This window comes from Erythrolamprus reginae, chromosome 1 (genome assembly GCF_031021105.1).
Source record: "Erythrolamprus reginae isolate rEryReg1 chromosome 1, rEryReg1.hap1, whole genome shotgun sequence".
In the NCBI taxonomy this organism is placed as follows: Eukaryota; Metazoa; Chordata; class Lepidosauria; order Squamata; family Dipsadidae; genus Erythrolamprus; species Erythrolamprus reginae.
The window spans coordinates 415295394-415308316 of record NC_091950.1 but is presented as its reverse complement, the minus strand read 5'-3'; the positions used below and the strand labels follow the sequence as shown (position 1 = coordinate 415308316).

Genomic DNA, 12923 nt, shown 5'->3' with positions numbered 1-12923 from the left:
ACATTCAGAGGTCCCCATATGATAGAAACATAGAAGACTGACGGCAGAAAAAGACCTCATGGTCCATCTAGTCTGCCCTTATACTATTTCCTGTATTTTATCTTAAGATGGATATATGTTTATCCCAGGCATGTTTAAATTCAGTTATTGTGGATTTACCAACCACGTCTGCTGGAAGTTTGTTCCAAGGATCTACTACTCTTTCAGTAAAATAATATTTTCTCACGTTGCTTTTGATCTTTCCCCCAACTAACTTCAGATTGTGTCCCCTTGTTCTTGTGTTCACTTTCCTATTAAAAACACTTCCCTCCTGAACCTTATTTAACCCTTTAACATATTTAAATGTTTCAATCATGTCCCCCCTTTTCCTTCTGTCCTCCAGATTCAGTTCATTAAGTCTTTCCTGATACGTTTTATGCTTAAGACCTTCCACCATTCTTGTAGCCGGTCTTTGGACCCGTTCAATTTTGTCAATATCTTTTTGTAGGTGAGGTCTCCAGAACTGAACACAGTATTCCAAATGTGGTCTCACCAGTGCTCTATATAAGGGGATCACAATCTCCCTCTTCCTGCTTGTTATACCTCTAGCTATGCAGCCAAGCATCCTACTTTCTTTTCCTACTGCCCGACCACACTGCTCACCCATTTTGAGACTGTCAGAAATCACTACCCCTAAATCCTTCTCTTCTGAAGTTTTTGCTTATGGCTTATGATCATAAGTCCTCATAAATTATCCGTATCACAAGAGGCAAAATAAAAATGACTCGTATAAATACAATTCTTCAACCTCACTGCTCCTACTTTAATGTCTACTCTCCCCCCCTTTACACAATATTTTATAAAATATTTCATAAAATACCTTTTAATACTTTTGGCACCCTTTTACTGTGCTTTCCGATTTGGAAAGACCTCTACAACATCCATCACCTTCATAACAGCTCATTTCCTCAATTTAATGTCTTTACAGGTCAACGTGTCCTTTTCCACCACAATCTGACTGCATAAATACCTTCTCTCTAAGGCAGTGTTTCCCAACCTTGGCCCCTTGAAGATATTTGGACTTCAACTCCCAGAATTCCCCAGCCAGCAAATGCTGGCTGGGGAATTCTGGGAGTTGAAGTCCAGATATCTTCAAGGGGCCAAGGTTGGGAAACACTGCTCTAAGGACATACATATCCTGTTTGTAAGTACAAACACCTCCTGTTTATAAGTACAAAAAGATTACCCGACAAAAATTATATAAAAATATATATAAACATAAATTTTTTTACGCAATGACACTTGTCACATGTTTTATTTCTTATTTCTTACAAGAATAATATTCCATTTCTCACACGATCCATAGTGCTTTATAGCAGGGGCCTCCAACCCCTGGTTTGTGGCCCATTTGGAACCAGGCAACACCAATGAGACTGCCTTCTGCCGCATGAATCCCAGCGACCGATTAGAGTCGGCTTTCTCCAGGTTCTGTCGGCAAAACAATGTCGTTTGACAGGACCCAGGGGAACAGCCTTCTCTGCAGCGGTCCCGGCCCTCTGGAACCAACTCCCTCCAGAGATTAGGACTGCCCCCACCCTCCTTGCCTTCCGTAAAGTACTGAAAACCCACCTATGTCGCCAGGCATGGGGAAATTGATTCCCCCCGGCTGTCCCGCTTGATATATGGTATGTTGAGTTGTATGATTGTTCTTAATAAGGGTTTCTTAGAAACATAGAAACATAGAAGACTGGCGGTAGAAAAAGACCTCATGATCCATCTAGTCTGCCCTTATACGATTTTCTGTATTTTATCTTAGGATGGATCTATGTTTATCCCAGGCATGTTTAAATTCAGTTACTGTGGATTTATCTACCACGTCTGCTGGAAGTTTGTTCCAAGGATCTACAGTGATCCCTCGATTTTCGCAATCTCGATTATTGCGAAACGCTACACCACGGTTTTTCAAAAAATATTAATTAAAAAATACTCCACGTTTTTTTTGCTATACCGCGGTTTTTCCCACCCGATGACGTCACTCTCTTCCTTCCTTTCTCATCTTTCTTTCTCTCTCTCTTTCTCTATCTTGCTTCTTCCTCTCTCACACTCTCTTCCTCCCTCTCATCTTTCTTTCCTTCTCTCTCTTTCTCTATCTCTCCCCCTCTTGCTCTCGAGCGGCGAGCGGCGGGCGGCGGGTGGGCGAGCGGCAGGCGGGCAGCAGCGAGGAGCCGAAGATCGGGGTTTCCCCTTTGCGTGGGCGGCGGGGAAGACCCAGGGAAGGTTTCTTCGGCCGCCCAGCAGCTGATCTGCTCGGCAGCGCGGCAGCAGCAAGGAGCCGAAGATCGGGGTTTCCCCTTTGTGTGGGCGGCGGGGAAGACCCAGGGAAGGTTTCTTCGGCCGCCCAGCAGCTGAGCGGCGAGCAGCGGGGGGGGCGGTAGCGGCGAGGGCGCCGGACGCGCTGGGGGGGCGGGGGCAGCCGACATTCAAAGCAATCTTTGTCGGCTTCCGCACTTTCATCGCTCCCCGGCTCCACCATCTGCGCATGCGCGGCCATGGAAAAAGGGTGCGCATGCGCAGATGGTGTTTTTACTTCCGCACCACTATACTGCGGAAAATCGATTATCGCGAGAGGTCTTGGAACGTAACCCTCGCGATAATCGAGGGATCACTGTATTACTCTTTCAGTAAAATAACATTTTCTCATGTTGCTTTTGATCTTTCCCCCAACTAACTGCAGATTGTGTCCCCTTGTTCTTGTGTTCACTTTCCTATTAAAAACACTTCCCTCCTGAACCTTATTTAACCCTTTGACATATTTAAATGTTCCGATCATGTCCCTCCTTTTCCTTCTGTCCTCCAGACTATACAGATTGAGTTCATGAAGTCTTTCCTGATAGGTTTTATGCTTAAGACCTTCCACCATTCTTGTAGCCCGTCTTTGGACCCGTTCAATTTTGTCAATATCTTTTTGTAGGTGAGGTCTCCAGAACTGAACACAGTATTGCAAATGCGGTCTCACCAGCACTCTATATAGCGGGATCACAATCTCCCTCTTCCTGCTTGTTACACCTCTAGCTATTCAGCCAAGCATCCTACTTGCTTTCCCTACCGCCTGACTGCACTGTTCACCCATTTTGAGACTGTCAGAAATCACTACCCCTAAATCCTTTTCTTTGCCTGCAATACTGCATTCTAACCCAGCTCTTGCATTTAAAGAGAGTCTGCCAATACAGGCAGTCCTCGACTTACAGCAGTTGGTTTAGCAACCGTTCAAAGTTACAACAGTCCTGAAAAAAATGTGACTTATGACCTTTGCAGCAGCATCCCTGTGATCATGTGATTAGAATTCGGATGCTTGGTGACTGAGTGTGTCCCAGGGTCACATGAACCCACTCTTGCTACCTTACGACAAGCACAGTCAATGGGGAAACCAGAGCCATATAACAACCGGGTTACTAATTTATAAACTGCAGTGATTCCCTTAACAATTGTGGCAAGAAAGATTGTAAAATGGGGTGAAATTCACTTAACAGATGTTTCACTTAACAACAGAAATATTGGGCTCAATTGTGATCATAACGCGAGGACTACCTGTTTTTATGGAAACTATTTAAGCCAGAGGATGGATTAGTGCAGAAGTCTTCAAACTTGGCAACTTTAAGACTTGTGGACTGGCGGGACCCAGGGGAAGAGCCTTCTCTGTGGCGGCTCCGACCCTCTGGAATCAGCTCCCTCCAGAGATTAGAACTGCCCCCACCCTCCTTGCCTTTCGTAAACTCCTTAGAACCCACCTCTGTCGTCAAGCGTGGGGGAACTGAAACATCTCCCCCTGCCTATGTAGTTTTTGTGCATGATATGACTGTATGTATGTTTTTTATATTGGGGTTCCTTGCTTTTAGATTTTTAAATGTGCAATTGTTATTTTAGATTCTAATTAATAGATTTGTCATTATATATTGTTTTTATCACTGTTGTGAGCCGCCCCGAGTCTGCGGAGAGGGGCGGCCTACAAATCTAATAAGTAAGTAAGTAAGTAAGTAAGTAAGTAAGTAAGTAAGTAAGTAAGTAAGTAAGTAAGTAAATAAATTCCCAGAATTCTCCAGCCAGCATTCATTTCATTTCATTTCATTTCATTTTATTGGATTTGTATGCCGTCCCTCTCCGTGGACTCGGGGCGGCTAACAACAGTGACAAAAAACAGAAAAATCCAATACTACAACAGTTAAAGACCCTTGTTATAAAACCAATCATACATACAAACATACCATGCATAAATTGTAGAAGCCTAGGGGGAAAGATTATCTTAATTCCCCCATGCCTGACGGCAGAGGTGGTTTTTGAGGAGTTTACGAAAGGCAAGGAGGGTGGGGGCTATTCCAATCTCTGGGGGGAATTGGTTCCAGAGGGTCGGAGCCGCCACAGAGAAGGCTCTTCCCCTGGGCCCCGCCAATCGACATTGTTTAGTTGACGGTACCCGGAGAAGGCCCACTCTGTGGGACCTAACTGGTCGCTGGGATTCGTGCGGCAGAAGGCGGTCCCGGAGATAAGCTGGCCTGGTGCCATGAAGGGCTTTATAGGTCATAACCAACACTTTGAATTGTGACCGGAAACTGATCGGCAACCAATGCAGACTGCGGAGAGCAGAGCTGGCTGGAGAATTCTGGGAGTTGAAGTGCCCAAGTATTAAAGTTGCCAAGTTTGGGGACCCCTAGATTAGCGTTCTGCAGTGTTTTGAGCACATTTCAAAAAGCTGGCACTGACTTAAAACACTTTCCCATATATTCTCCCCTGCAGAAAAGCAGCTTTTTCCTCTCAATGATTTAGCTGAATATCATCATAAGCTGCCCGGGTGTTTATTCTGACTTTGAGGGGGATCCTCGGGGTCTTGTAATGTGATGGACATTTCCTCCCCTTTTAATTGAGGACAACGGGCTTTGAGATTTGGGACCTTCAGGATGCAATTCTTCTATGTTACCGACTCCAGAATTTGCTCCATCCATCGGTATTTTTGTTCTATTCCATAATGTTTCATTTGTATTGTAACCTTGTCCTTTTGGTGCAAATCACGAAGGATGCTATATGAATGGCCCTAAATCAAGAAATCAATTAAACTTTCCCTAACAGATATAGTCTTTTTCCAATGCAGGTAATAGGAAATTAAAGAGCTACGGTAAATTGGAAATTTCTATATACAGGTTTTTTTCTAAAATGTACTACAGTTCTATTTTTATACACTGCAGCTACATCTCATTCAGTCTCCTTGGAGATTGGGGCAATGTATGAGACCTCTATGCCCCATTACATTATTATTTCCTCACCACTTAGCAACATAGGCTGAGAAATAATCACCAGTCTCAGATAATCCAATGAGATTCCAAGTCAGGCACAGTCTAGATTTGGTCCTTAATCTTTTTTAACATTAATCTAACAAATCACTGTACTTAAAAAGGCCTTCTTCAGCTTTCCAAGTACTAGTACCTCAATCATTTTTAATTGGAGATGCTGGTTCTCAATTTACACCATCTACTATAGGGGTCCTCAACCAGCATGGACCAGCACTGGACCGTAGCATACCAGAAACTGGGCAGCACTGTTGCGGTCCACCTGGTAGTGAGGAGGAATGGTCCAGTTGTAGAGGCTGGGGAGGGCTTGGAAGAGGGCTCTGCGTCGGAGGCAGAGAGAAGGCCAAGGCTGTCTGGCAGTTATCAGCTGTCTCCGGAGCTAGACAGCAGTGAGGCAGAGGATCAGCTGGAGCCTGGTCCCATTGTGCCCTGGAAGAACAGCTAAGAACATCATCTTTCGGTTGTGGCAAGGAGGGTGTTCGTCCAGGTTCGCCTGGTGCACCAGTTGCGGCCCTATTTGGACAGGGAGTCATTGCTCACAGTCGCTCATGCCCTCATCACCTCGAGGTTCGACTACTGTAATGCTCTCTACATGGGGCTACCTTTGAAAAGTGTTCGGAAACTTCAGATCGTGCAGAACGCAGCTGCGAGAGCCATCGTGGGGTTTCCAAGATTCGCCCACGTTTCTACAATACTCTGTGGCTTGCATTGGCTGCCGATCAGTTTCCGGTCACAATTCAAAGTGTTGGTTATGACCTTTAAAGCCCTACATGGCGTTGGACCAGAGTAACTCCGGAACCGCCTGCCACCGCACGAATCCCAGCAACTGATAAGGTCCCAGAGTTGGCCTTCTCCGGGTCCCGTTGACTAAACAATGTTGTTTGGCGGGCCCCAGGGGAAGAGCCTTCTTTGTGGCGGCCCCAGCCCTCTGGAATCAACTCCCCCCGGAGATTAGAACTGCCCCCACCCTCCCTGTCTTTCGTAAACTACTCAAGACTCACTTATACCGCCAGGCATGGGGGTGTTGAGACATCTTTTATATTTTGTTTTATGTTTGGTATGAATGTGCTGTTTGGCTTTTTAAAATATGATAGGGTTTTATATGCTTTTTTAATATTAGATTTGTTCTAGTATAATATTGTTTTTATTATTGTTGTGAGCCGCCCCGAGTCTTCGGAGAGGGCCGGCATACAAATCTAATAAATAATAATAATAATAATAATAATAATAATAATAATAATAATTATTATTATTATTATTATTATTAAGAAATTGGGATCAACTTGGGAGAAAAGCTATTGGTGGATGATGAATGGCCCTTCCTGTACGAAATAAAAGAGGAGCAAAAGTACAATTGGGCAAAGATATGTTCCTGCATTCTTGCCAAGTGTGTGGAGTGGGGACATGATCGAAACATTTAAATATGTTAAAGGGTTAAATAAGGTTCAGGAGAGAAGTGTTTTTAATAGGAAAGTGAACACAAGAACAAGGGGACACAATCTGAGGTTAGTTGGAGGAAAGATCAGAAGCAATGTGAGCAAAGTATTGTTTTACTGAAAGAGCAGTAGATGCTTGGAACAAGTTTCCAACAGACATGGTTGGTAAATCCACAGTAACTAAATTTAAGCATGCCTGGGATAAACGTAGATCCATCCTAAGATAAAATACAGGAAATAGTATAAGGGCAGACTAGATGGACCATGAGCTCTTTTTCTGCCGTCAATCTTCTATGTTTCTATGAGTGTGGAGTCTGAAAAATATTGGCTCGGCAGCTCTCCAAGCCTGATAAAGGTCTGTAATTGGGAAATATATTGAAAAACTGTTGGCCGGGATTTTGCTGGAGAGGAATTCACTGTAAATTAAATAAAAAGTGTTTAATCAGGACGTGGAGTCAGCTTCGTGCTTTTGGGGAAGCCTAGGACAGAACATGTATAAACAAGCATAGAAATATAGAAATATAGAAGACTGACGGCAGAAAAAGACCTCATGACCCATCTAGTCTGCCCTTATACTATTTCCTGTATTTTATCTTAGGATGGATACATGTTTATCCCAGGAAGTTTGTTCCAAGGATCTACTACTCTTGCAGTAAAATAATATTTTCTCATGTTGCTTTTGATCTTTCCCCCAACTAACTTCAGATTGTGTCCCCTTGTTCTTGTGTTCACTTTCCTATTAAAAACACTTCCCTCCTGGACCTTATTTAACCCTTTAACCCTTTAAGCATAACTCCATCTGGGGGATGCAGGCATCATGCAAAATCACGACCCCTCTGGACCACGGAAAAACATTTCTCCATGGAACCGGTTCCTGGTAACCAAAAAGTTGGGGACCGCTGGCCATGCAGTTAATTACAGGTAGTACTGAATCCACACAGAGGCAGGTTTTTCCAATGGATCTTATTTTGGAGCATCACTTTCCATCAGAGATTTCAATTCTGGGAGTTGAAGTCCACAGGTTTTAAAAATGGTCAAAGTTGGATAGACCTGATTTAAGAGGGCAGGCACTCTAGTTGTTCTGACTTGAAAGTATTATTTTACATTTGGAAACCGCAGTTTAATGTTTCCAAATGTAAAATAATGCATTTGGGGAAAAGGAATCCTCAATCTGTGTATTGTATTGGCAGTTCTGTGTTAGCATAAACTTCAGAAGAGAAGGATTTAGGGGTAGTGATTTCTGACAGTCTCAAAATGGGTGAACAGTGCAGTCAGGCGGTAGGGAAAGCAAGTAGAATGCTTGGCTGCATAGCTAGAGGTATAACAAGCAGGAAGAGGGAGATTATGATCCCGCTGTATAGTCATTTGCTTAACAACTGCAGTGATTCACTTAACAGGCACAAACTGCTTCGACTCCTCAACTCAAAATGACGCTATAGAGCACTGCACACCAGAACCACTAGAAACAAGAACAGTATTTTCCCAAACGCCATCACTCTGCTAAACAAATAATCCCCATAACCCTGTCAAACTATTTACTAAGTCTGTACTACTATTAGTCTTCTCATAGTTCCTATCATCCTTTTCCTCCCATTTAGGACTGTTATGACTGTGACTTGCTGCTTGTATCCTAAGATTTTTATTAATATTGTTTCTTCATTGCTTATTTGACCCCTATGACAATCGTTGAGTGTAGTATCACATGATTCTTGACAAATGTATCTTTTTTCTTTTATGTACACTGAGAGCATATGCACCAAGACAAATTCCTTGTGTGTCCAATCACACTTGGCCAATAAAATTCTATTCTATTGTATTACCCATCTCCTCCCACAAATAACTACGACTGTAACTTTGTGGTTGGTATCCTTACGATTTATATTGACTGGTCTCTAATATGATTGGATTGCTTATTTGTACCCGGAGTCCCGGACTATCATTAAGTGCTGTACCTTATGATTCTTGATGAACTTTTTTTTTTATGTACACCTAGAACATATGCACCAAGATAAATTCCTTGTGTGTCCAATCACACTTTGCCAATAAAATTCTATTCTATTCTATTCTAACCAAGAAAAATTCTAATGGCAATAACACAAGTGACTTATGGCAGGATCTTGCACTTAACTATGGTTAGAAAGCAGTATTTCAGGCTAATTCTACCAACTTCCATCAGTTCAGCAGTTCGATCCTGACCAGCTCAAGGTTGACTCAGCTTTCCACCCTTCCTAGGTCAGTAAATGAGGATCCAGATTGTTGTGGGCAATAAACCAACTGTGTAAACTGTTTAGAGTGGGCTGCAAAAGTACTACGAAGTGGTATATAAGTCTAAGTGTTATGGCTAAGTGCTATTCCAACAAGTAAAGTCAAAGACGGATTTGCTTAATGATCACTTGACTGGCTTAACAACTGCAGTGATTCTCTTAACAACCATGTCATAAATGTGGCCACAATTCACTTAACAACCCCCTTGCGTAGCAATGGAAATTCTGGTCCTAATTGTGGTCGTTAGGTGAAGACTACATTTACTTCCCATGAAACCTTTTATATTCTAGGATCTCCACCGGACCTAAATCTAACCATTGATAGAAACTACTAGAAAGCCCAAGGAAGGCTGCTTGGAAAGGTTCTACATTGGATAAAACTTACCTATAGATTTACTCTCCGATGGCTGCTCCAGTTCTCGAAAAGCACTGTATTTGTCTCCATAATCTATGGTGTATATTTAAAAGAAGAGAATGTAGTTAAAATTCTGATAGACAGCCACAGTTACTGTTTTGTAGTAGCATGAGGCCAATATTTTTTTAAAATTTTGATATTCATTCGTTCATTATGTAGTAGCATGCGGCCAATAATTTATTTTATTTTGATATTTGTTCATTAATTCGTTCTTTATGCCACCCATCTCCCGTTTAAGGTGACTTAAACTAACCCACACTCAGTAAAAGATCTTGGAATACTAATATCGAATGACCTAAGTGCTAAAGCCCACTGCAACAATATTCCCAAAAAAGCTTCTAGAGTTCTTAACCTGATCCTACGCAGCTTCTGCTCAAGCAATCTCATACTACTCACAAGAGCCTACAAAACTTTTGCCAGACCCATCCTAGACTACTGCTCATCTGTCTGGAACCCATACCACATCTCGGACATCAACACCCTTGAAAATGTCCAAAGATATTTCACCAGAAGAGCCCTTCACTCCTCCACCCGAAACAGAATATCCTACGAAAATAGACTAACAATCCTGGGCCTAGAAAGCCTAGAACTACGGCGCCTAAAACATGATTTGAGTATTGCCCACAAGATCATATGGTGCAACGTCCTACCGGTCAATGACTACTTCAGCTTCAACCGCAATAACACAAGAGCACGCAACAGATTCAAACTTAATACGAACCGCTCCAAACTTGACTGTAAAAAATATGATTTCAACAATCGAGTTATCGAAGCGTGGAACTCATTACCGGACTCAATTGTGTCAACCCCTAACCCCCAACACTTCTCCCTTAGACTCTCCACGATTGACCTCTCTAGGTTCCTAAGAGGCCAGTAAGGGGCGTACATGAGTGCACTGGTGTGCCTTTCGTCCCCTGTCCAATTGTCTTTCCTTTCTCTCACCTATCATATATATTCTCTTCCTTTCATATATCCTCTCCTCTAAGTTCACTTTTATCCTTATATATATTACCACATGTCTATTTTTCTTCCTATGTATTTGTGTATTGGACAAAATAAATAAATAAATAAATAAACTTTGAGCAGATTACAAATCATAATATAATATTGGGAGGATTTCACATTTTTTCAAGAGCCAGTTCTGACAAGAGCACCCTGCCTTGATCCAAATGAGTCAGTTATCAAAATGGGAAGTAAACAGTCCTGCCCAAAACAGGACTATCTTCCAAGGGTGGCCTTGCCAAGGCATTATAAAGTGCTATTAATACTTCATGTCAATGGTTCTCAACCTGAGGATCGGGACCCCTTTGGGTCGCCTAAGACTGTGGGAAAAGACAAATTTCCCATGGTGTTAGGAACTAAAATTTCTTTTTTCTTTTTAAATAATTTTTTTATTATACAAGGATTAAAAAGAGCAGAGATATAATATTGTATATGTTATATCATTTCACAGTATAATTGTTGTGGTTAGCTCTGGCCCAGCTCCTGCCCCAAGGACTGTGGATGTGGGGGAGACATCCACATGCTGCAGGCCTGTTTTGCCCCCGGTGGAATCTGATGATGAAGGTTCCTCTGACCAAGATGACATGAGTGACAGGGAGGAGGAGAGTGTGGCAGACAGCTCAGAAGGAGATCAATTATCTAGCTCCTCCTTGGATTCAGAACAAGAATTAATGATACAGCCACGCATGCGGAGAGCGATGCATAGACAGCAACAACTGAGAGATTATTATCAAAGAAAATGAGGCCACCTGTGGTTGGGTGGGGCTGTGGTAATTAGTGAGGCTGCTATAAAGAGCAGCCTGTGGGTTTGGCCATTGTGGAGGATTATTTGATGGTTGTGTTTCGTGCCTGCTTTACTGACTTTGACCTTTTGTGTGCTGATTTCCCCCCGCTTTGAAACTAAACCAGAGCAAAGTGTGTTTCACTTTGTGAAAGAAGAAGGACTGTGAATTGCCTCACAGCTGCAAGCTAAGTATCACAGAACTGATAAGGGACTTGTACAAATTACCAGTTTGTTTGGAGACCAGTGCTCTTTGCTATACCAAAAGAGGGCTTAGGTTAAGTGAATTTTCATTATAAAGAACATTGTTTTGAATTTTCAAACATGTGTGTGTCTGAAATTTGTACCTGTGAATTTTTGGGAGGAGTCTACCAGAGAGCCTGACAGAACAATAATTATTGTTTGTCAAGGTATTGTACTTACATTCTAAGATATACTTTACAGAACTGCCCGTAGTTCCCCCTCCCTCCCAGTCGAACTGTTAGCCAAGGAACTAAAATTTCTATTCTGGTGCCTTGGAACATATTTTTGCAATCCAACCAATCAGGCGTTTACAGTGGGGGTGTCGCCCTGACCTTCCTGCCAATCAGCTTAAAGCTCTGTTAGGAGAACTGGCGCTAGACTTATGGCTGGGGGTCACCACAACATGAGGAACTGTATTAAGGGGTCGCGGCATTAGAAATTGGTTTCCCTTTTCACTTTTTGATTGTCCCTTTTGAATGTAAGAAAAACAGAAGAGGGGGGGAGGATCACATTTACAAAGATAATTTTTACAAAGATAATTTTTTGGAATCACAAAGCACCTGTTTTATCTCGTGTGTATGTTTATATTTTAAAAAATCGATAAAAATATTACATTTTTAAAAAAGATAATTTTTTTGGAGGGCGGAAATATCCAAGTACCTTCAACAGGCTTGTCAGATGCAATCCCTTTAAAAACAGCATATTTATCCACAGCAGGGGTCACTTTGGGGCCCGAAAAGGGTATCAGCAATGAAGGAGCACTAAAAAAGGGGGAAAAAGAGAAATCAACGCATAACTGTAAATGGAGGGATATTAGATCCAGGTAGTCCTTGACTTATAACCGTTATTTTAGAGAAACTGTCTGATCTTACAACAACCCTGAGAAAAGGATTTATTATTGTTTTTCATACTTATGACCACTGCAGCATCCCCACAGTCAGTGTTCCCTCTAATTTTTTTTCGGGGTGAGCGGAAAAGTATAGTGTCTGAGCGGCAGTCCCTTTGGCACTGGGCGGCATATAAGTATAAATAAATAAATAAATAAATAAATAAATAAATAAATATCACACACGAGCAAGTTCTTGCATCCATAATTCTATCCTTTCTATGTCTTCCTCCCTCTTTCCTCCCTTCCACTTTCCTTTCTATCTCTCCCTCCCTCTTTTCTTTCTATCTTTCCCTCCCTCTTTCCTTTCTATCTCTCCCTCCCTCTTTCCTTTCTATCTCTCCCTCCCTCTTTTCTTTCTATCTTTCCCTCCCTCTTTCCTTTCTATCTCTCCCTCCCTCTTTCCTTTCTATCTCTCCCTCCCTCTTTCCTTTCTATCTTTCTTTCCCCCTGCCTTTCTCCAAGCCCTTCCTTTTCCCTCTCCCTAACTACCCCCTTCTCCCTCCTTTCTATCTCTCCCTCCCCCTTTCTCTCTCCCTTCCTTCATCTTTCATTCCCTCTCTCTCCATCCCTCTTCC

At 42.4% G+C, this 12923-nt stretch overlaps 1 protein-coding gene across 3 annotated transcripts in view; it reads right to left on the bottom strand.

Moving 5' to 3' along the window:
- The window catches only part of SYNRG (synergin gamma), a 98182-nt gene that overhangs the window by 39797 nt on the left and 45462 nt on the right, over positions 1 to 12923 (bottom strand). For all 3 annotated transcript variants that reach the window (XM_070735283.1, XM_070735285.1, XM_070735286.1), the window contains 2 exons: positions 12120 to 12220; positions 9404 to 9466 (listed from right to left, as the gene is read on the bottom strand). In XM_070735283.1, coding sequence (XP_070591384.1) covers positions 9404 to 9466; positions 12120 to 12220 — 164 coding nt within the window. The remainder of the gene's footprint in view (positions 1 to 9403; positions 9467 to 12119; positions 12221 to 12923) is intronic.